Source organism: Erpetoichthys calabaricus, chromosome 18 (assembly GCF_900747795.2).
Source record: "Erpetoichthys calabaricus chromosome 18, fErpCal1.3, whole genome shotgun sequence".
NCBI classification, from domain to species: Eukaryota; Metazoa; Chordata; class Cladistia; order Polypteriformes; family Polypteridae; genus Erpetoichthys; species Erpetoichthys calabaricus.
The window spans coordinates 79054347-79077898 of record NC_041411.2 but is presented as its reverse complement, the minus strand read 5'-3'; the positions used below and the strand labels follow the sequence as shown (position 1 = coordinate 79077898).

At 39.1% G+C, this 23552-nt stretch overlaps 1 protein-coding gene across 1 annotated transcript in view; it reads right to left on the bottom strand.

Annotated features, from left to right (window-relative positions):
• The window catches only part of nr2c2 (nuclear receptor subfamily 2, group C, member 2), a 46340-nt gene that overhangs the window by 7626 nt on the left and 15162 nt on the right, over positions 1–23552 (bottom strand). Inside the window, 16 exon segments of the mRNA XM_051921034.1 lie at positions 781–893; positions 2737–2766; positions 2768–2851; positions 2853–2881; positions 4248–4384; positions 4508–4636; positions 5308–5478; positions 5590–5723; positions 6818–6908; positions 7124–7271; positions 11904–11951; positions 11954–11980; positions 11983–12081; positions 12444–12546; positions 12674–12871; positions 14252–14347. Of these exon segments, the coding sequence (XP_051776994.1) occupies positions 781–893; positions 2737–2766; positions 2768–2851; positions 2853–2881; positions 4248–4384; positions 4508–4636; positions 5308–5478; positions 5590–5723; positions 6818–6908; positions 7124–7271; positions 11904–11951; positions 11954–11980; positions 11983–12081; positions 12444–12546; positions 12674–12871; positions 14252–14323 (1613 nt within the window). The 5' untranslated portion in view covers positions 14324–14347.

Here is a 23552-nt window from a genome sequence, read left to right as displayed (position 1 = left end):
TGGAGGACTTGTGTGCCTGCTGTGTTGACTATATACCATATTTACGCATGTACCACACGCACATTTTTTCCCGAAAATTAGCATTAGAAAATCAGGCGTGCGTCATACACGAGGAAATGTAAATAATGTTTACTTACTTCTGTAATGTTTACTTCTTCTGCTTGGGCTCTCTTGCTCACTCACGCTCTCTCTCTCTCTCTCACTCACTCTCGCTCTTGTTTTTGAATTAGTTTGGCGTCGTCATTCAGCATGGATAGTAGTGATTATGATTACGCGATTTTCTTTGTAAAAATTAGGGTGCTCGTCTTACACGAGGGCGTGTGGTTCACGAGTAAAAACGGTATATGATAGGGACCCTTTGGACGTGACAGCTTTGAAAATGCAATATTAAGTCAGAGAAAATAATTCTTCACAGTTGACATGTGCTTCTACTTTTATTATTACTTCAGGATTTCAATTTTATCAGTCAGCATTCAAGAAGTAAGAAATTGTTAAAGCTTCTTCCAGTGTACAGTAATTCCTCTACAGGACAGTTAACCTTAGAAGAGTCTGTCTTTAGATTTACACATTTCAACAATAAAGTTCCCTCTAAAATATTCAACATGTGTATTCTTTTTCACTCTGAGAATTTATGCTGAATACATAGAGATTTTACTACTGAGCATAAAAGCACAATACATATCATATATAAAACTTAGCTAAAAAAAACCAAAAAGGTTAAAATTAACACAACCGAAAACCCTAAATGAAACATTCCCAGTACAAGCAAATCCCATTTACCTGTATGTGTCATCTGGGTAGGTTTTTTGTATGTAATCCTGTACATTCCATCTGTGCTTTCTCTCTGAAATTTTTCCGTCTTGACTCGTCACTGTTAATACCTAGGGCTGACTCTAGAAAATGTACTTATTATGAATACAGCAGGAATATGTTAATGAGCACACATACATGGTAAAGACTGTCAAAATATAATGCAATTTATCATCATGTTTAAAGTATTGTTCCTGAGGACAGTTTCACTGTTTAATGAAATTGATTTAAGTTAAGTTAGATGGCCACACCACCAAGTTCAGTTTGCACGGTTAATTAGGAATATCCTTTCCATTACAGAGACAAAGGGAAACAAAAGCATTGGGTGCAAGGCAGGGAGACCACTCTAAATGGAGCACCGGCTCAGTGCAGGGAAATTTCATGTATACATCCACACTCGCTTACACTAGACCAATTTAGAGTCATGGATTAACCTGCATGATTTTGGCAGGTGATAGGAAATCGGAGTACCTAGAGAAAAATATGGACACAGTGTAGTGGTCGTAACAGCTACAATTCACCACGTTTATAGTGATATGTTAATTATGGACTGCACATAAACTCCAAACTGTCTTTGGATTACATCAACTGATTAAATTGTATTAACCAAAAAATTACCCAGAGAAACGGTGCAGAGAAAAATGTAATTAATGACTTATATACAAATCACACAAACTCCCCAGACATGTGCCGATTCCAAAACTACCTACCCCCTCTTCCAACACATACAGTATACAAATAACATAACCATCACTGACCCAAAATATCCCACAACATCCGCTCAGTTTAGTCTCTCTATTAAGATAAAATATCTCCCAATGTTTCAATTCTTCAGACGTGCCATCCCAGAATAAGAGATTATCAATTGCTCACTCTGATCTCGATCCTTTCAACTGTCCAGTCCACTTCCTTCAGTGTATCGGGATTTCTTCGAGGTGGCCACCACCAAACTGTATTGGACTTTGGTGCTCCTCAAGAAACAATCTCTTTCCTGGCTTCAAACAGGTCACGCCTGTCCACTCTACCATAAAGCTCGGGCTGCTTTTCTTCTTCCCTACCTGCCTTTTCACGCTCTTTTTTAACTGTATATCCACGTCAGTTTCCAAGGCACCCTCCCGGAAATTGCGGCAAACGGACCCATACCTCACCAAAGGTCCTCCCTATTTATGTATACTCCAACCCACCCATCTTACATTACACTGTAGAAGTGCTCAGACGGAGACAGGGTTAACATAGAGAGACAAAAGACAAACCAGCAATACATTTGTGGCAGTGCTACAATTGAACACACACTTTATGAAGGTAGTGACTAGCGCGTACTATTCACACTTTAGTTTTATGGAAATGAGCAACATTAACGTCACAATGCACGATTTGTACCACCCAAATTAGAACAAACTGCATTGTATTCTTGAAGAAATTTTAGAAAATGTGACTGAGATTATTTCTGTTTATATCATGTTTTGGGTGCACAGTAGGCTCTAAGGGCGAGCGTTCAATTCTGTATTAAAATTTCCAACTTCTACCTGCGCCTGAGTGGATTTTCTCCAGAGGTCTGCACGGTCTGTGCATATTCACAAATGTGTGTGCAGGTTATTTAATCAACTATAAATTGATCCAGTATGGGACCTTTGTAAACCCACATGATAAACTGGCGTCCCATCCAGGATTGTGTCCACTGCTACTATAGTAACTTCTGCCTCCATACTTCTCTATAATGGGTAAAAAAAGGTTTAGAAACTGGACAGAATGGAGGATGATGTTTCATCTGCACAATTACATGATTTGGAATATTGTAAAATGACCTTTAATGCATTTACATTTTGCCCCTGATGCTTCAATTTAAGATATTGTAATGCTTTTTTAAAACAAAAAAATGACTTTGATATGTACTTTACAAGTTTATAAAAATCATGTCACACTTACAGGGCTGAAAAGTACAATTGCTTTAAGGTTATGCATATTCATATCCATCAATTTCAAGTTTAGCCATACTGTTACACAAATTCTTGTAAACCTTCCATATGTGCTCCATCACCAAACTTTATCCTTTCACCTGACAGCTTGTCCTGAAATGAGTAATTGAAGTAAATTCTGATTATCATATCTTCCAAACTGAGCATCTGTTTTTGTCATATAACTATAACAATTCTGACTTCACCCAATCAGAGGAAGAGGCTGGCAAAGAAGAAGTGGGATAGTCAGAGAGATGCAGAAAGTAGACAAGGGTACAAGGAGATAAGGCGCAAGGTGAAGAGAGAGGTGGCGAAGGCTAAAGAAAAGGCGTATGATGAGTTGTATGAGAGGTTGGACACTAAGGTGGGAGAAAAGGTCCAGTGGGCTACAGAGGGGGGCCGAGCTGGGTAAGATGTGCAGCAGGTTAGGGTGATAAAGGATAAAGATGGAACCGTACTCACAAGCGAGGAGAGTGTGTTGAGCAGATGGAAAGAGTACTTTGAGAGGCTGGTGAATGAAGAAAACGAGAGAGAGAGAGGTTGGATGATTTGGAGATAGTGAATCAGGAAGTGCAACGGATTAGCAAGGAGGAAGTACTTGGGATCAACAGTACAGAGTAATGGGGAGTGTGGAAGAGAGGTGAAAAAGAGAATGCAGGCAGGGTGGAATGGGTGGAGAAGAGTGTCAGGAGTTGATTTGTGACAGGACAGATATCAGCAAGAGTGAAAGGGAAGGTCTACAGGACGGTAGTGAGACCAGCTATGTTATATGGGTTGGAGAACGGTGGCACGGGCCATGAAAGCACGGAGGACAGAGCTGGAGGTGGCAGAGTATAAAGATGCTAAGATTTACAATTGGGTGTGACGAGGATGGATAGGATTAGAAATGAGGACATTAGAGGGTCAGCTGAAATTGGACGGTTGGGAGACAAAGTCAGAGAGGCGAGATTGCATTGGTTTGGACATGTGCAGTGGAGAGATGCTGAGCAGCCGAAAGAAGAAGAAGAAGAAGAAGATAGATAGGGTCATTATTGACATGGGTGCAGAGTACAGTGAAATTTTAACTTGCACACATACATAACAATAAATTCTCAAACCCACTTAATCCAACTTAGTGTCAAGATGTCTGAAGTGTGTCTTGGCAGTACAGCCTGGATGTGGCATCAATCCATCGCGGGAAACACACACACACACGCGCACACACACACACACACAAGCACAAGGGGCAAATTTAGAATTGCCAGTTAATTTAACATGCATGTCTCTGGGTATGTGGTAAGAAAAACTGAATACTCAGAGTTAAGTCAACCACAAGAATAACATGCAACTTCCACACAGACAATGACCAGGCATGGACATTGAATCCAGGACACTGAATCTGTGAAGTAGCAGTGCTATTCAGTGTGCCATAGCACCAACCTCTTGCATAACAAGTCTAGAGAATAATTTAAATAACAGGACAAGTTATTGGGAACTTACCGTCCTGTATGCTGTTTTGAAGGTGGTTTACAATGGCTGCCAAAATTGTAGATAGACTCATAACCTGAGCACACTGAGCCAGCCCTAGTGTGAAGAGCTCATTCCAGCAGGCTCGAACAAGACTTGTGTTACAATCCTGACTGGAAAAAAAAGAAAACAAAAAGTACCATTTCAACCTCAATTCAACCATTCTGAAAAAAATAAATCACAGTAGGCTATAGTACTTGTTAATTTTATAATTTTATTAATGTAATAAATTTTACCCAAGTGCCTGGAAAGCTGGAATGGAGCGTGCCCAGTGCATGGAAAGAAACAGAAGCCTGGATGCAGACTCACAAATATAGTGCACATTCAGGTATTCAGGCATTGGGCTGGGCATTGTCAGCTTAAAAGAAAGAGATGGCAGTAAGAGTCATATTACATGTAGGTTTTGATCTGATTCATCTATTGAGTATTTAAAGACTTGTGATGCTAAAGCACACAGATAACACACTACAGCTAGTTAAACTCCTCAAGTGACTTAATTTCATGCTTTTTCATGCCTGCATTACCATACATCTGTGCTCAAGTCCTTGCTTATCTGAAAAACAAAAGGTTGCTTCACATAAAAACACATAAAAGCTAAAGCTGTAAGTCTGTCTGCATTGTAGTGTTTATGGATTTCATGCCATTTTATCCACCGGCCAACGCCATAATATGCCTTTCATACTGTGAAATTTCACTTTTGCTTACATGTCCTCTAATGCAAATCCTCCTGATCACAAAAATGACATGTATGCCCATTTTGATTTTCTTTGTCCCTTCACTTGTTTTCCATACATGAATTATTGTTTTCATTAACCTTACTTGTGCCAATACACATATAAAGTATATTTATCAAACCTACATTTCACTGAAATCGTTCGGTAGCCACCCGTACTAATATGACAAAGTGTATCCTCCTTTTAAAAGAACACCCTGGTAATTTAATAAAGCTGAATTGAGATTCTATATGACAGCATCGTAACCAAAAGGTGAACAAGGTGTCCATACACAACTCAATCATTAATACACACCTTAAAAACTAACATGAGTATCTGTGAGGAGTGGTCCTTCAACTTCAATGATAGGAGTTGACTGGTCTCGACTGATCACCTGGATGCTGGTCCCACCTGCCGAGTCAGTCCCTTCAGCAAGGTTCTGAGTAGAACTGCTTTCTGTGGGGTTTAGGGCTTTTGCTAAAGTGTCAAAGGCACTGCAATTGAAGGACAGTGAAATTAACTGTTTAAACAAGAAAAATAAAATGAGCAACATTTCATATCTAAATGCAGAGATATAAATGTTAATTGATCTAAAAGGGAAATACCGTGTTATCTCGCTAGCAGACTGGTCCTCCTGCTGCATTTCTGAGACATCTCCATTGTTAAGGGATTCATTAAGGTTAGCTAGAGAAGTAACCACATTTGCTAATGTTCCCAGATCTCCTTGACTGGATTCAACCTTAAAAGCAAAGGATAATGAATAAAGGTATGCTTTAATATCTAGTGTACACATGCCCTGAAAAAAGAAAAAGAGTGGGCACTACGATAGACTGATGTCTCACCAAGAGCCGATTCCATCCTTCCTTCCTTGAGCTTATCCCAGCAGCACTGGGCTAAAGCCCTGCTGCAGCCCTCTACTTTGAGTTTGAGTAGAATATGTTTAAGAAAGGATGATGAAACAGTTAAGCATTAGCCTATGACAGGTCTTCCAACAAGATACTTTTCTTTCTAAATCTTTTTTTTTTTTTTAACTAGGTGTAGCAGTAGTAGTAGCAGCGGTAGGAGTAGTATTGGCACAAGTACAAATTACAGTGAAAGTCTCATTTGTATGTCTGGACAACATGCAACACACCACCATTGTCAGCTGCCATGATAAAAAAGGATGAACTAAAGCACACAACTCCCTACTTGCAACCCGAATCCATGTGGCTGCGACATAGCTACATAAATGAATATATTTCATTATATCAAAATATTAAAAAGAACATACATATTCCAGAAATTACAAATAATTAAATTATTTGTATTTAATACTAGGGGGCATCGCGCCGTGCTCACTTCACACACCAACCCCCCTGTGGACTTCACTTTCACCAAACAACAAATCTTTTAAATTCTCACGGATAGGTCTCTTCACTGGGAAGAAACACTACTTTTCCCTGATGGTAACATGAATTAGACGATCTACAAGTCTCTGACTTAAAGTTTAAAGCCAAACAATATCTACATACTTCTGTCATATCACCTATGTCCATATATTCGATCTCTTTTTGCTGTTCTGTTATATCGCCAAGTGATAATTTCCGAAAGTTAGCGCTAATGCGATCTTTACAAACAATGTTTTTGAACCTCTTTACAATGTTCTACTTTGTCTTCGACTCTTTGTCTTTTCTTCTTCTACTGTTTGTCTTTTATTTCCACCCCTGGCTTAGACTTGTTAGGTTTTCAATTCATCTCTTGGTACAAAGTCTCTCTGAAAAAGTCTCGTCCAAAGATTTTTTTTATATAATAGAGAGATAATTACACCAAAAGATATCAATTAACACACTTTACCTTTGTATCGGTAGCCAAAAGTAGTGTTCCATCTGCTTGTATTAATGGCTGCTGAATGTTAACCAACATGCCTGGATCTAAGAGGCTGGACCTTCAAAGAATTAATGACTTGATTATTTAAAAAAAAATTCTGGAGTTATGGATGAAGAAAATAAACAACAGGCCACATTAATGTAGTTAACATTGAAAAAAATCCAGGATTCATCGTGTAACAAGATTAGTTTCATTAGACCAGAAAGGAAAAAAACAACAAGCTACCTGCATTTTGATCATTTTACCTCAGGTAACTTAGCAAATATGGCTTACCTTGAACCATCCTTCTCAGCTATAAATGTCGGAGTGGCTATGAGAGGACTTCTCAGGTCTTTCCTTATGTAGATTTTTTCTGTTGAAGCAGCACAGTTTGCAGGCTTCTCTCTTGGCAAGTCGATTGGCTTTCTTTCACTTTGCACAGCTGAAGATAAATTCACTGTATATTATAATTATGCAGAAGAGTGTTGTGGCTTCATCAGACTGCACCACAGTTAAGAACAACTTTATAAATTCTGCAACATTTTCAATTATATGATTGCATGGGCAACAATGTTTAAGTGTACTGGGATGCATGAAGATTGCATAAATGTATTACCGAAAAATAACACCTTACAGTCTAGCATAGCTTATCATTTTCTGTTGACCTTGTGGTTCAATAATAATATGAACTTAAAACTTGAAAGATTCATAGTATACTGCTTTATAATTTTCTAATATAGAATTTGTTCCATACGTTAAAAATTCTATGTGTAGAGTCTGTCAAAAAATTTTTTGAAGAAGTGCAGAATGCAGCTGCCAGAATCTTAACTAGGGAAAGAAAATCTGAGCACATCTCTCCAGTTTTGATGTCACTGCACTGGTTACCTGTGTCATTTAGAATTGACTTTAAAATACAGCTTATGGTTTACAAAGCCTTAAATAATCTCACTCCATCCTATATCTCCTACCTTACACTCCAAATCGTAACCTTAGATCTTCAAATGAGTGTCTGCTTAGAATTTCAAGAGCTAAACTTAAAAGAAGTGGTGAGGCAGCGTGCTGCTGTTATGCACCTAAAATCAGGAATAGCTGACCAATAGAAATTCGGCAGGCTAATACGGTGGAGCACTTTAAAAACTGCTAAAAACCCGTTAATTTAACATTGCTTTCTTATAGCTTCATTTCAGTGTAACCCTGATATTCTGCACATACATTTAATTATAATTTGTTTTCATGACTCCACAATCCGTACTAACCCCTACTTTCTCTGTTGTTCTTTTTCCGGTTTTCTGTGATGTCGATCTGTGCCACCACCACCTGATCAGGGCACCATGCAGTCCCTACATTGATGGATTGAAGGCTAGAGGTCCACAATACCATCATCGTCTAATTATTCCATGTGAAGCCTGAAAACCATGAGGACTGACTGAGATCATTTATGTAAGGTAGAATTCCTGGTGGGGGCTGGGCGGTCTCATGACCGTGGAACCCCTGCAGATTTTGTTTTTTTCTCCAGCCCTCTGGAGTTTTTTTTTGTTTTTTTTTCTGTCTTCCCTGGCCATCGGACCTTAGTTTATTCTTCGTTAATTAGTATTGCCTAATTTTTATATTTATTCTTTTTCTTTCTTCATCTTATAAAGCACTTTGAGCTACATCATTTGTATGAAAACGTGCAATTAAAAATAAACTATCATCGCCAAATCTACTGACTGCAGTTCAGTGTGGTGAGGCCTGAAGCCTATCCCAGCACAACTGAGTGCAGTGTGAGAACTACCAGTGGACATACACTGTTCAGCAGCATACAGTGCCACGAAATAATGTTCTCCAGGACCACAGTGCAATATATACAGAAAATCAAGATGGGTGCAAGACAAGCAAAGAATTAAACTATACTACACTATAAATATTTAAATTAATAAATAATACAGGAACAGATAATAATAAACTGAAATAGACATTAACAAATAAATAATATCAAGAACTAATCATAAAAAACAACAGTAGTAACAATTCTAACAAATAAGCTACTAGTAGCAGATCTGAATGGAGTGGGGCAGCCCAAATTTCAAAGTCAGGACAGCCAAGGGGTAGAAGCTGTTGCAGAACTTGGCAGAATTGGTTTGGATGCTACGGTAGTTGGACAAAGAGGCTGTGGAGGGGTGGGTGTGCGCCTCCAATATGCTGTAGTCTTTACAGATGCAACGCTTAATAATGTTGATGTCTTTAATTCTTTTAGGGCGGATGTCGACTTTTGTCACACAAGGGATTGAGTGCAGATATCACTGGGGGTAGAGGGTCGTAATCGGCTGTCACAAAATTCGACATTACATTTTAGTTTGACTCTCGTTGCTAGAAGGAAAGTTAGCTTTGTTGGTTTGTCCGAGATTCCCTATGCTCGAGTGAAAAGTGACAAGCAAACGAAGGCAGAAAAAGCATCAACATCTGGCAAGAGACTGAAGCAAAAGCAAAGAAAAATACTCTGGGCCTTGTTTTGCTCTATTATTGCTGAATTGGACTCTGACTTGTCAGACTGTGATTCTGCTGCGAGTGATCTGGAGATCAAGATCAAAAAGGAAAGTGAGGTACCAGCATCAGTTGATCGCATCCCAGCTGATCGTGATGCTGAACACATTCGTGTAGCCGATGTGCCTATAACAGTGTACTGCTCGCCCCTGGGAGGACTGCCACTTACAATGACAAGAGGTACAAACCAGATTGCGTTGCACTGCGATGACCACCGCCTCTGTGTGAAATAGCCTGGCAGGCGGCCCACCACTGCCACCCCTGTGCAACAGTTGCCAGCAGAAATGGCAAAACCCGGTGACAAGAGCAGCCACAGCACCAGTAAACAACGTTTAATGCTGATTTACATGTGAAATCATTGCTTTGTGTGCTTTTTTTAGAAAACTGAGGTTTTTTTTTTGGAAAAATATTCATCTTTGGGGAGAAAAGGAAAAAAAAATCTGCGGTGGGTTGGCACCCCTGCCCGGGATTGGTTCCTACCCCTGTGTTGGCTGGGATTGCTTCCACCAGACCCCCGTGACCCTGTGTTTGGATTCAGCGGGGTTGGAAAATGGATAGATGGATTGGAAAAAAAATAATCAGCCCTGAAAGAGTTAATGAAGGGAGAGATGTAGGTTGCTATCATTTGTAGAACCTTGCAGTCATAGATTACTATGTAACTGGTCAGAATGCTCTTATGGTGCACTGTAGAATGTGGTGTGTGTGTGTTTGGGGGGGGGGTATTGGGGGTGGGGGAAGGGTACTTGTCTTTCTCAGCCGCTAAAGATAGTGTAGACACTACTGCAGCTTCTTGGCTATGGAGGTGGTGTTAATTGACAGAAAAGGTCAGCTGCCAAGTGCACACCAAGGAGTTTGTATTAAGAGATGCATATTATATTTATTTAAAAAGGAAAAGTCCAGCTTTATACCATAAATATTCACTAGAACATATTTTATCGATGACCCTTTGTTTTCTGTCTGGCATTTTCTTTGCAGTGCATTTGTAGTTAGGTGGTTTCTAAAAGGGCTTGACCTTATATAAACGAAATTATATCATGAATATTCTAAATTTAAAAAGCTTTTGTTCTTTTCTTAGTTCTAAGCTATTACGAAGGGGACTGGCGTTCTCTTGGATACATTTGATTAATTGTCACTTGAAATTCAGATCTGTTTAAACTGCAGTCACAAGACAATATGCAGGCAAATTGTTCATCATGGGAATATTTACATTGACTGTTTACTTTATCATATTTTTAAAGACAGTCTGACCTGAAACATTTCTTCAGTTGTGTTCAGATACTAATATTTATAATTAAAGGCCTAGAAGAAGGTGACAGTGATTTTGTGTGCTGGTAACATGCTCATGGCCTTTAGGCTATTTGGACAGTGGTGGTCCCAGTGAGGATGTTGCTTTATTAATCAAAATCCTTTATTTACACATCCTGTAATACAAGTCCTGAAACTGTAGCTCAAGTCACTCTTTGATGCAGTGTATGCTAGGAAGCAAGAAAATGTATTTACCAGTATGGTGTCAATATGAGGCTGGTGTTTTATTAATCAAAGTCTTATATGAGCACATCCCATGACCTGACAGGTGGTTTTAGGAACATATGGTGAAATATTGTTGAAATTAACTGTTTATTAAGGAAAAAGTTTCAGTTTTTGTGGAATAGTCTTTTTTCTTACACACATATAGAGTAAAATATGCATAAATATATATCCACACTTTTTTATTTTGTATATTTTAATAAACATGGTTTTTCGGTGGTATAGTGATAAGTGCTGCTGCCTCTGTGATTCAGTCTCCTAGGTTTTAAATTCAACATTTAGTTTTGTTTGTGTGGAGTTTCCACATTCTCTTCTCACAAACCCAAATACATACTGTAATATGTTAGCTTAACTAGTAGATGTAAATTAATAGGTAACTAGTGAGTTTACACAACGGTTTTAATGGTTAGTGTTGTAGCTGCACAACTCCAGAGACCTGGATTTGATTTCCTGTGTCATTCATTATAAAATAATCCAGGTCCATGTTGGTAGTACCCAACAAAATGATACAGTGGTAGGTCTTACTGCACAGGCCTATAAGATCTTTGACAGATCCGTTTCTGAAGCATTGAAAGTAGGTTTGTGCTGTTTTATATTTCCTGAAAATTTGACCCAATTTTTTTTTTAAACTTTAGAATTGCACACATATGCATTGCTTCTTGCCCAACATAAAAGAATATATAAAACTGTGAAAAGTATTAGACTTTATATACAACTACTGCGTGTGTCCCTGCAATCACAAGAGCACATTATTTTTGGTGTTAGGGGGTATAGCATTGGATAGATCATCACCTTTTTCTTTAAATTGTGTAACTTAGTAATTAATAATATTTTTATGCTGGGGCTCACACATCCCAATCATTTAGTAGAATATGAGTGAAATATTTTCAGATGTTCTGTTTTTCTCCATTCACTGTTCCCTTGTAGACAACTGTATGTAAATATCACTGACAGAGACTATTGCAGATGAAGAGACCTTATTCTAATCCAGTCATGACATTAATTCTACAAAAAAAACACTCACATTCCATTTTCATGCCCATTTCCAGGCACTTCTTAAGCCTGCAGAACTGCAGCGGTTGCGGTGGTGCTTATTGACATGCAGTCCTGGTTACTACGGCAACTGTAGGTCAAGTTCTTCCTTACGCTTCTCTTAAAAAACCCCTTACATCCCTCACAGCTAACAGCACCATAATGACGCCCTAAAGAAAAAAGTGATGGTTTAGAGAAATATTTGCCAGCAATTATTTTAGTTTATCTAGAAAATGTTTTTAAAAGGAGTACAATCATTTATTTTATAGGGTAATTATCGTCAGATATATACAAGTACAATGAAATTCTTACAAGTATGTGCTAATCAACATGCAACATGAAACTAATACAGAATGTATGTTAAGAAACATGAACATACGCACTGATATGTCTGAATCCACACATATATGATTCCAGTTAATTATAAGCACAACTTAAAAAAAATGTGTTATTTTTTCCCCCATTTAATAAAACAGAAGGAAGTGTTTGCTTTTTCCATACAGACAGGCTCAACTTTTTATCTTATTCTTACCTGATGCCTTATCACCACACACAACACAGTACTCTACTGGCTGCGGCCTCCCTACTTCAGTTTTCCCCAGTAAACGTTCCACTGAGGCAGCATCTGTCACAATCTGAAATTAATATATATAGTATGTAACGTCAAATATTAAAGATGAAACTACTAACAAATTAAAAAACACACTTTGGGTTTGCAATGGAAGTGCATGTAATCTGCTTGCCTTTTCATAGCTGAGTTACCTGAATTCTGCCTGGTACAATGTTATCTGTTGTAAAAATGAGCTGCTTGGCATTTGTGTTTTCTGGTGTTGCCAATATCACCTTTCCAGTACCAGATCCATCTGGAGTGGTTAATATGAACTGCTGTTTAGAGGACGCAGATGGATCCACTGTTGTTACAATCTGTATCTTCTGCCCAGTTTGTTGATCTGTTACAATCTTGAAAACATAGCAAGGCATATTGTGTCAGACTGACTAGAACAGCATCATTTAGGTCACTTTAATGACATTTACACACATTAGGAACAAACATAAACAAATCATTTTGTAAATATTACCATCCCAATGCAGTATCCCTGATACAACATAGTACAGTTGTTTCCATATTTCTACAGTACAAGTCTTAGCATTTTAAGTGATTTTCTCCTTAACTATTGGGTCCCGCTTGTAATCATATTGTTTAAACTCATATAAGACTTCATTTAAACAGGAATATAACAATTATAGTCAAAAATATCTGATCAATCTATCTGCATATTTTACTATTAAATAAATCTGTAATATAACATGAAATAAGAATTTTGAAAAATGAGAGGAGACCATCCCATTCATCAAGCTCATTTGGTTAGCCCAGGTATTAGGTGTCAAGGTTTCCATTTCTTCTACATATCTTGGTTGTTTGCTCCAAATTCCTTTGTGTGAAGAAATAATTCCTGGATTCTTCCATGAATATATTTCTCCTGGTCTCCACTTTGACTTCTCAGGTATCAATTTTCAACTTTGCACTGTCACTCTTTTAAAGGTGAACAGAGCACTGGAGGACAAGATTCGTAGTAGAATCCAGGAATGATTTCTTCACACATAGGAATTTGCTCAATGACATTGACCAGATTTGCAAATCCACACAGTGTTATTTGAATGGCACCTTGCTCATGACTTTGAGATGTAACAAGCAGACTGAACACAGAGAGGAAGAGGAGGAGGACGAGGAGGTTGGAAGCATGCGCTGATTACAGCACGTTGCCGCACCTACCACACAATGAACCATCTGGACTGGGATCTGAGCACAGTCGTGCAATGGGTGACACCTCAGCACCACACTAGAACAATGTGAGGTTTTTTTAAAGTGGCTGGAGTGCCAGTCCTGTCACCAACCCCTGAGTTTTCCCTGCAAGTTGGAGGACCTGCAGGTTAATGTCATACCCAGGACGAAGCAATTACAGGTTAAGGGCCTTGATCAAGAGCCCAATGGAGTAGAGTCACTTCTGATTGCTGGCGCAGATCTCTAGCCTCAGAGTCACCACGCCACCACTCCATAGCATAGAGAGTAACTGGGAAAAGATTAAAAACCATGTTCCTATAGCTATAAGGCAGCAGAACTAACCACCATGCTACTGTGGCACCCAACAACGCTCAAACGTCATGTGAAAAGACAATTTCCACTCGGGGTTTAATAGTATATCAAATATAAATATAAATGTGGGCAAGAGGCAGCTAATATATATGAAAATAATCCCTCCTAGGAAAGCATAAAAGACATTCCAAGTTTTCATTAAAGCTTTCCAGGCCCAAGAAATTCTTTACCAACTGTCACCATACCTGTATGCGTTGCGGAGTTGTAACAGCCGAGTCTGTGGAAATGATCTGGATTCTCTGTGGAGAGCTGCTCATCCCTAAGATCTGTACACGGTCGACCTGTGAAAAGATGCACAGCACTTTGTTATCGATACAATGATAAACTGTAATATCATGAAACCCAACAGTACTTGGCAGTCATTTGCTTTTGGTTTGCTTAATTGGGATGTTGGTGGCTAACCTATCAATAATTCGTCACAATGTAATCAAGGCATGTTATAAAGGAGTATACCAGACATTAAAATGGTTCTTTGGATGTTTTCTACTAGTCTCATTAATTACAATTACTATCATTAATTTCATTACAGACCCACACACTGTATACAATTAAAGTGATAAATATCACTATTTTGTAAAGTGAATAATATTTACAATATATACTGTATACAGGGGGTCATCGGGTTACAACGTCTCGTCATACGACGTTTCGAGTTTACAGTGCTCACTCCCATAAAAACTTTAAAAAATTGAGACACGAGTGTTTCGGGTTACGCTGTTAGCGTCGTACTTACAGACTATGTGGGTGAACTAGTTTGGCTGCGCGCAGCAGAAGAATACGCAATAACGCGGCATATGAGTGAGGGAGTTGCCAAACTAGTTTGGTTGCGCACGGAGGAAGTGTTCCTTTTGTATTGCTTTGTTTGGTGACTTTTTGGCCTTTATCATGGCTCCTAAACGAAAGTCAGAGTCTTCAGATGCTAGTGCTTCGAAGAAGAGGAAAGCCATCATGATTGAAGTGAAATTAGACATTGTAAAGAAATCAGAAGGAATAAAAGGTAAGGAATTTTTTTACACTCATTTTTTGTCATTTTTTCTGTTACTACAGTACAGTATATTTATGTCCTTTTCCTTTTTCTGTGGCTTAGTTGTGTTTTTATGTTCTAGATTATGATTTTGAAAATGTGTTAGAATAGGTAAGTGACTTAGGCTAGGGTGTGTTTCAACTTACACCAAAATTTGGGTTACATCACTGTTGTAGGAACGGAACTGTGTCGTAACCTGAGGACACCCTGTACAGTCATATGGAAAAGTTTGGGAACCCCTCTAAGCTGCATAATAATTGACTCTACTTTCAACAAAAAAGATAAGTCTTTCATTTCCTAGGAACATCTGAGTACTGCGGTGTTTTCCAAACAAAGATTTTTAGTGAAGCAGTATTTAGTTGTATGAAATTAAATCAAATGTGAAAAACTGGCTGTGCAAAAATTTCAATCCCCTTGTCATTGTGCTGATTTGAATGCCTGTCACTGCTCAATGCTGATTGGTTGGATGAGCTCGTTAAGCCTTGAACTTCATAGACAGGTGTGTCCATCACGAGATATAAAGGTATTTAAGGTGGTCAATTGCAAGTTGTGCTTCCTTCCCTTTGACTCTCCTCTGAAGAGTGACAGCATGGGATCCTCAAAGCAACTCTCCAAAGATCTGAACACAAAGATTGTTGAGTCTCCTGGTTTAGGGGAAGGCTACACAAAGCCATCTCAGAGGTTTAAAACTGTCAGTTTCAACTGTAAGGAATGGAATCAGGAAATGGGAAGGCCACAGGCACAGTTGCTGTTAAACCCAGCAGGTCTGGCAGGCCAAGACAAATACAGGAGCGGCATATGCGCAGGATTGTGAGAATGGTGACAGACAACCCACAGATCACCTCCAAAGACCTGCAAGAACATCTTGCTGCAGATGGTGTATCTGTACATCGTTCTACAATTTCAGTGCAATTTGCACAAAGAACATCTGTATGGCAGGGTGATGAGAAAGAAGCCCCTTTCTGCACTCACGCCACAAACAGAGTCGCTTGTTGTATGTCAATGCTCATTTAGACAAGCCAGATTCATTTGGGAACAAAGTGCTTTGGACTGATGAAACAAAAATCGAGTTATTTCGTCATAACAAAAAGCGCTTTGCATGGCGGAAGACAACACCGCATTCCAAGAAAAAACACATGCTACCTACTGTCAAATTTGGTGGAGGTTCCATCATGCTGTGGGGCTGTGTGGCTAGTTCAGGGACTGGGGCCCCTTGTTAAAGTCGAGGGTCAGATGAATTCAACCCAATAGCAACAAATTCTTCAGGATAATGTTCAAGCATCAGTCACAAAGTTGAAGTTACGCAGGTGTTGGATATTCCCACAAGACAATGACCCAAAACACAGTTCAAAATCTACAAAGGCATTCATGCAGAGGGAGAAGTACAATGTTCTGGAATGGCCATCACAGTCCCCTGACTTGAATATCATCGAAAATCTTGGGATGATTTGAAGCAGGCTGTCCATGCTCAGCAGTCATCAAATTGAACTGAACTGGAGAGATTTTGTATGTAAGAATGGTGAAAAATACCTCCATCCAGAATCCAGACACTCATCAAAGCCTATAGGAGGCGTCTAGAGGCTGTTAGATTTGCAAAAGGAGGCTCAACTAAGTATTGATGTCATATCTCTGTTGAGGTGCTCACATTTATGCACCTGTCTAATTTTGTTATGATGCATATTGCATATTTTCTGTTAATCCAATAAACTTAATGACACTGCTGAAATACTACTGTGTCCATAAGGCATGTCATATATTAAAAGGAAGTTGCTACTTTGAATGCTCAGCCAATGATAAACAAAAATCCAAAGAATCAAGAGGGGTTCCTAAACTTTTTCATATGACTGTATCTACACATACAGTATAAACATCGTAATCTTTAGGTTTATAACGGTTTATAATGAACTGAGACTGTCCCAGTGCCTAAGAACAGCTAGCCAAAAGAAATGAATAATCTGCTCCCTTCTGCATTAATGTCTATTCCTGTAAAATGTTTTAAAGCGCCTACTTCTAGAAGTTAACAAACATCTTCATCCACACCAGTTCACCTGTCATGCAGGAAGAGCAGGTGGACGATGTGCTTTTGGTTTTGCTAAACAATGTACTTGAACATGTGGAACAAGCTGAAAGCTTTGTTGACATCATGTTTATAGATTTTAGTAGTGCAATCTACTGATACCCTGAGGTGGGCTGGCGCCCCGCCCAGGATTTGTTTCCTGCCTTGCGCCCTGTGTTAGCTGGGATTGGCTCCAGGAGACCCCCGGGACCCTGTAGTTAGGATATAGTGGGTTGGATAATGGATGGATGGAATCTTCTAATACCCAGCCTCATCTATTAGTAGGTAATTTGTTAGTTCTCAGGATAAACTCTAAACTTGCTATCTGGCTTTTCAATTTTCACATTTTCACACACAGCAAGTGAGATTTCATAGCACCATTTCCTCTGCACAAACCATTAATACCAGAATGCCCCAGGGCTGTGTGCTGTGTCCACTTCATACACAAATGAGTGCCAGGCTTTGTCACCAGCCAGCACCTTCTATAAATATGCAGATGATACACCACTTGTGGGGGTGTTAAAATCCGACGCTCTGCCCAGTCATTATTTTGAAAGAGATGTGAAAGACTTTACTGACTGAAATTCTAAAAAAAAAATTCCTCATAAAAGATGGTCATTGATTTTAGGAAAATTAAGACAGATCCCCACGTATGGAAATAAATGGCAAACTAGTTGAACAAGACACATTCTACTAATATTTAAGAGTGGAGAGTGATGACCAGTGATGATTCCGTCAGAGTGACTTAGATACAACTAAACAGATTCCAGTAAAAGGCTGCTTTTCTTGAATAAATTGAATGACTTTCCTGTTACCCGACACATTCTCCATATGTTTTACTTATCTGATCTGCACAGCGTTCTTTCTTTTGGCTTAATCTGCCTCTTTGGCAACATGCCCGCTCAAGGCAAAGTCAAACTCCAGCACCCGACTACAGCGGCGAGTAGGATCATACGGTTGGAACAAAAATCAGTGCAACAGCAACTATATGACGACCTGGACCTCAAAAAGCTCCATCAAATCCTCAGCAATCCCACAACATTGTAAATTTAGCTCTGTGACACTAAACAGATTCTTACAATGTCAAATAAAAATGTCCAGACGTAACAGATAATTTGTACCCTCAGCAATTGGGCTATTTAATGAGAATCAGGTAACCTGAATACATGTCCATTGCTGACATGGCAGATTAATACAGGGTGGGGCATAAAGATCTCTCACATTTCGAGGGAGAACTGTGTGGGCTGTAGTGGGGGTAGAGAGGTGGGGTAGGTGGTCTCATTCAGTAGGTTAGGTTCTACCATTTTCAGTACCCATCATGAGTTGGACCAGTGAACATCGGGGCATTTTTTTGTTCAACCATATTATTCTGTGATAGCAACGCAAAGAGTGTTTCATACCCGCTTCGCGCACAGTCAAAATGCATCTGTACCAGATCGGAAAACGATTTTGCTCTGGATTTCTAACCTTCGGGCACCTGGGTCCACACTGAAAAGAAAATCACCCTGGCAAACCTAGGACAGAACATGTGTGGTTTCAACGGGACAGGGCCACGGCTCACACAGCACGACTTTCACTCAGAGGGAGTGTTGAGGAAATGTTTCCCTGGGCATTTGATCTCTTTAAGGGGAGACGTGGGGTGGTAGGCACGGTCACCACATTTAAGCCCATGTAACTTTTTCCTTTGGAGATACCTAAAGGAAAAGGTTTTCAAACATTGTCCTCGATCTCTTGAGGATTTGAAGGAAAGGTTCAGACAGGAAATCGATGCCATTCCGCCTGAGATGACCCAGAGAGTAATGGAGAACTTCCGGGAATGTCTTCAGCAATGTATTGCCAACGACGGCCGCCATGTGTCTGATATGATTTTTAAAACCCATTACAACAAAACTGTTTTTTATATACTTTTCAAAAATATATACAATTTTGTTTTGATAGCTTTGTTCATGTTTTACACCCCTTGAAAATGTGGGAGATCTTTATGCCCCACCCTATACAAAGAAAGCACCACTGCATAGAAGGGGGCAAAAGCTTTTTTTTTTGGTATATATATGTGCATATGTATGTATGTTTATTATATGTATGCATGATGGTGTTCAGATATATGCAGTTTCTTCCTTGTCTTTTTCATATTTAAAACCTGTGTCTATGTAAGCTTATTGTTGATGCACAAACCAAATTAATTTTACATTATCTACTCTATATGTATAAAATCCTAAGCCTAAAAGTGCAACAATTTTATGTCACTTTTTTTGTCATGCTTTAAAATCTGGCTTATTTTAAAACCTACATATATATGTTTGGTATCATTCTTTTCAGAGTTTATCGAACTTTAATGTGATGTTCTTAGATTTTCAGATTCTTATTCTGTTTTTAAATTATAAACTAAAAAAATATCAAGAACTCACATCCCGCGAGGTGAGACTTTGTGCCAAAAGATTTAACCAAACCCGGGGCCGGAAATAAAAGACAAAGAGTAGGACAGCTGCTGTACAGGCTTTTAAATGTTCAAAGTGCAACACGTGATGCAGATCACACGGCACGGCAGCAGCAAGCCAGCAGCAGATCGACCAAAGGGGAGGTAAAAAAAAAAAAAAAAACAACTGTTACTTGTTTTCCATTGTATCACCGTTTAAATGGGGGTCTCGGAGGAGCGACCGTGTCTCCTTGAGCTGCGTTCAGCCCCCGTCTTCACAATGCGAGTGGCAGAGATGTGAACTGGCTGACGCGTAGCGCAGGCTGAGGGGGTTGGCTAGCGAAGCAAGCTGGGGGTAACCCCCTAGTAGGTTAATAAAGTTAAAGCTGAGTTGAGCTGTTGAGGTCATAACTGTTGTCTCTATTTATTTTATACCAGTAAAGACGCACTGCACAATAACGTGTCGGGAATCCACTTGACTTATAGTTTTCCTCCTCTTTCTCTGTACGTTTAGTATTCATTTGCTTAGAGGTTGATGTGCTTGCTGCTTCCTGAGCAGCTCTTCTTTTCTCCACCCTAGCGACCTGCTTCTTCTCTTCTTTCGTCGGCATCTTTTCACATTCAAAAAGATTAAGTCAGTGTTGTGTTGCAATTAATTAGTACGTTTTCCTTAATTTTTTTTACGTAAGCTGTCACAGTCTTCAATCTGCCTCAAGAATGATTTAAGTTATGAACAGGTAGGGGAAGTGACGGCGAAGGTGGTAGGGATGAGAAGGGCCACGGCCGTGTGGGTTGATTCTGCAATAAAATAAAAATAAAAAGAGGAATAACCTTGGAGGTCAATCATCACCCTGAAAGCGGACAGTAGACGTCACGTAGTATATGTGTACCAAACTTCAGCTCAATAGGTCAAACAGTTTGTGAGCTACAGCTGATTTAAAATCCTGGACAGACAAACGAACAGCCACGGTGGCGTATTATATATAAGGATACCTAAATTCCTTTGATTACATTTTCCTTATTAATTTTTGGTGGCTCATACAACAAAGTTATCTTTGTACACATAGGGTCCAAATGCATGGTTATTTACAGTAATTTGGACAAGTACAAAAGCTGTTCAAAAGTGGCTACACTGAGAGGCAGACTCTTATAATTCTGCTGCTGTCAATCAGACGCGATTCCAGGGTCAAATCAGTCTGCTCTGAATTAAGCTATTGTGTGATATAGGCGAAGCATGACTTCAAGGGCCGGGCATGAGCACATAAGCACAGCATGGGCATACCAGGCATGCTATTTCTGTGCACCTACAGTACTTATGTTTAAAACAGGTAATATTTCTCTATATTGCTTAGCACCAGATATCTTAAAACCAGTGACTGATGTCAGATAATCTTAGACGCGCTCTCTTAGCTGGCCACTGAAGCTCCTCTAGCCTTAACACATACCAAGCCTGCAGAGTTGTCTTTTATTATGATAGCTAGGATTCTCACCCTTGTGCCCCTTTATTCTCTACTTTTACCATTTAGTGTACTTTTGCTCCGTTTTAAGGGGCACACTGTTGTGTGACCTTTTTTTTTTATATATTCAGTTGATTTATGGATCAAATGGCCAACCCAACACAAGTGCATTATTCAGAAACAAACACACACAAGATTTTTGTAATTACACTTTCTAGATGCTAATAAACAGTAAAATTCCAATGAGTCTGCAGTCAGAGCTGCTAAGTACAAAACTGTCCCAAGGTCGGGTAGCACCATTGTGATGCAACCACATAGCCCAGAGATAGTTATTGATTGGCTTTTCTAAACGCCCACACAGTCCTATATATAGTTAGACATAAAGTCAGTGTTAAATGAAGCAAAATCCTATTTTATTAACTGCATCATGGAGTGTGGATTTTCGTGATATCATTCTCTTTGGTAAATTTATTATTAAGTATCGATTTAAATCTACATACACAAGTAAAAGAAATCTGGGATTCACAAAGCACAACCGTCACTCCTACCACAGGAAATAGGACATTGTCATAACCTAAAGTAAATCATGCACAACCTCTGCAAAAATGCAAATTGCCTTGGCCAGCTTGTCGGTTTATATTGCGGGGCAAAAAAAAAAAAAAAAAATGAAAAGAGACAGCCGCAGAGACGCATTCATTATGCTCAAAGACACTCAGATACCACCGAGGTCATAATACTTACACAGCGCCAAACGCTTTCTTCACGTCTGCATAATTTACTCAATGACAGGCTTCAGAATATCAGCGGCTCAGTGAAATCCTCAGCGGCATGTCATAATAGCTGATGTTTAGTCTGACCATGTGCGTACAGCTCAGCCTCAAAAAAATGACAGAGGACTGTTTAAATATGCCCTCTCGATGACCTGGCTCTGACGAAGGTCAAGTACACTATCAGGCCCTGGTAACCAAGGAAGTCGAAATGCTGCATTCCCACTGTTTAGCCAGCTGCTAGGGCAATTTGTCTAATAAGGTGATTAATTTCATCTTCAGGTCACGCAGCCTCGATAGACTTTTTTTTATTACTCTTTTTTAAACTAGCTGTGCTATGAAGATATACAGGGTAAATTTCAATACAAAGGTAGCTGTATTTCCAGATAGACTACAAAAATGATATGCAAACCCCCAACTACTCCAACAAAACAGGAAATTAAAGATGATATATAATAAATGCGTAAGAATCATTGTTAATTAAAAATGTTTTAACAAAATGGCAAATTACATAATATAAGTGCTAATGAAACATACAAAAAGATTACATAACACAAAATAGGCAGTAAACAGAGTAACTAACAATTGGATTTTTATTAAAAACCCCTATACCTTTTGTGAAATACAGAAATTTTACTATAATAAAATGTTTAAGTGACAAATGTACGATAGATAGATAGATAGATAGATAGATAGATAGATAGATAGATAGATAGATAGATAGATAGATAGATAGATAGATAGATAGATAGATAGATAGATAGATAGTTGGCAGGATTAGATAGATAGATAGATAGATAGATAGATAGATAGATAGATAGATAGATAGATAGATAGATAGATAGATAGATAGATAGATGTGCATCCGGAAAGTATTCACAGCGCATCACTTTTTCCACATTTTGTTATGTCACAGCCTTATTCCAAAATGGATTAAATTCATTTTTTTCCTAAGAATTCTACACACAACACCCCATAATGACAACGTGTGTCACAGAGAGAACATGTAGCATTGCTCACAATGGCACTCATTTTTGTTTTAATTCTCTCCTTCACTATATCCTCAAGGGATTCAAGTATGTGCCCCATAACTGAGTCTGTCCTTTTAATTAGCTTGTTGACTTGGTGGTCTTCTCTTGAAGTGATGTTACCAGCCTAGAACACCACAGCATCACACAGTGATCGCACTGGCCATCACAGGGTTATAGAAGATGTGAAGGATGTCACTGCCCACATTAAAGGAGTGCAGTTCTCTAACTAAACAAACAGCCTGCTCTGCCCTTTTGTTCTACAGTTGTTTTCTGTTACAAGACCAGTCCAGCCGGTCATTGATGTGGTTAAACCTACCACCCCCAAGTACATGGGGGAGCAGCCGACACCCTGAATGCTATGTAAAAAACAATCTGAATCTGAAGAAAACAGATTCCAAAGAAGGTAGAAAACATGCATGATTTTAATACACTATAAGCACTATTTTAACAGTTAAGCTTGTGAAAATTGAAGTAAATATTTCTAGGAGCACAATAATACATCCATCTTCCAGGCTTGCAATTTTCATTTTGTAGTAATGGGGATACAGAGCCTGTCCTGACAGCAGTGGATGGAAGGTAGAAACCACAACAGGACAGGATGCCAGACCACTGCTGGACACACTCATGCACTCATCTACCAACTTTCTTCACCTCCATTTTTCCTATCATAACGACAAGAAAAGGCAAAGCCTATCCTGGCGGCAGTGGGTGCGAAGCAAGAACCAGTTCTGAATG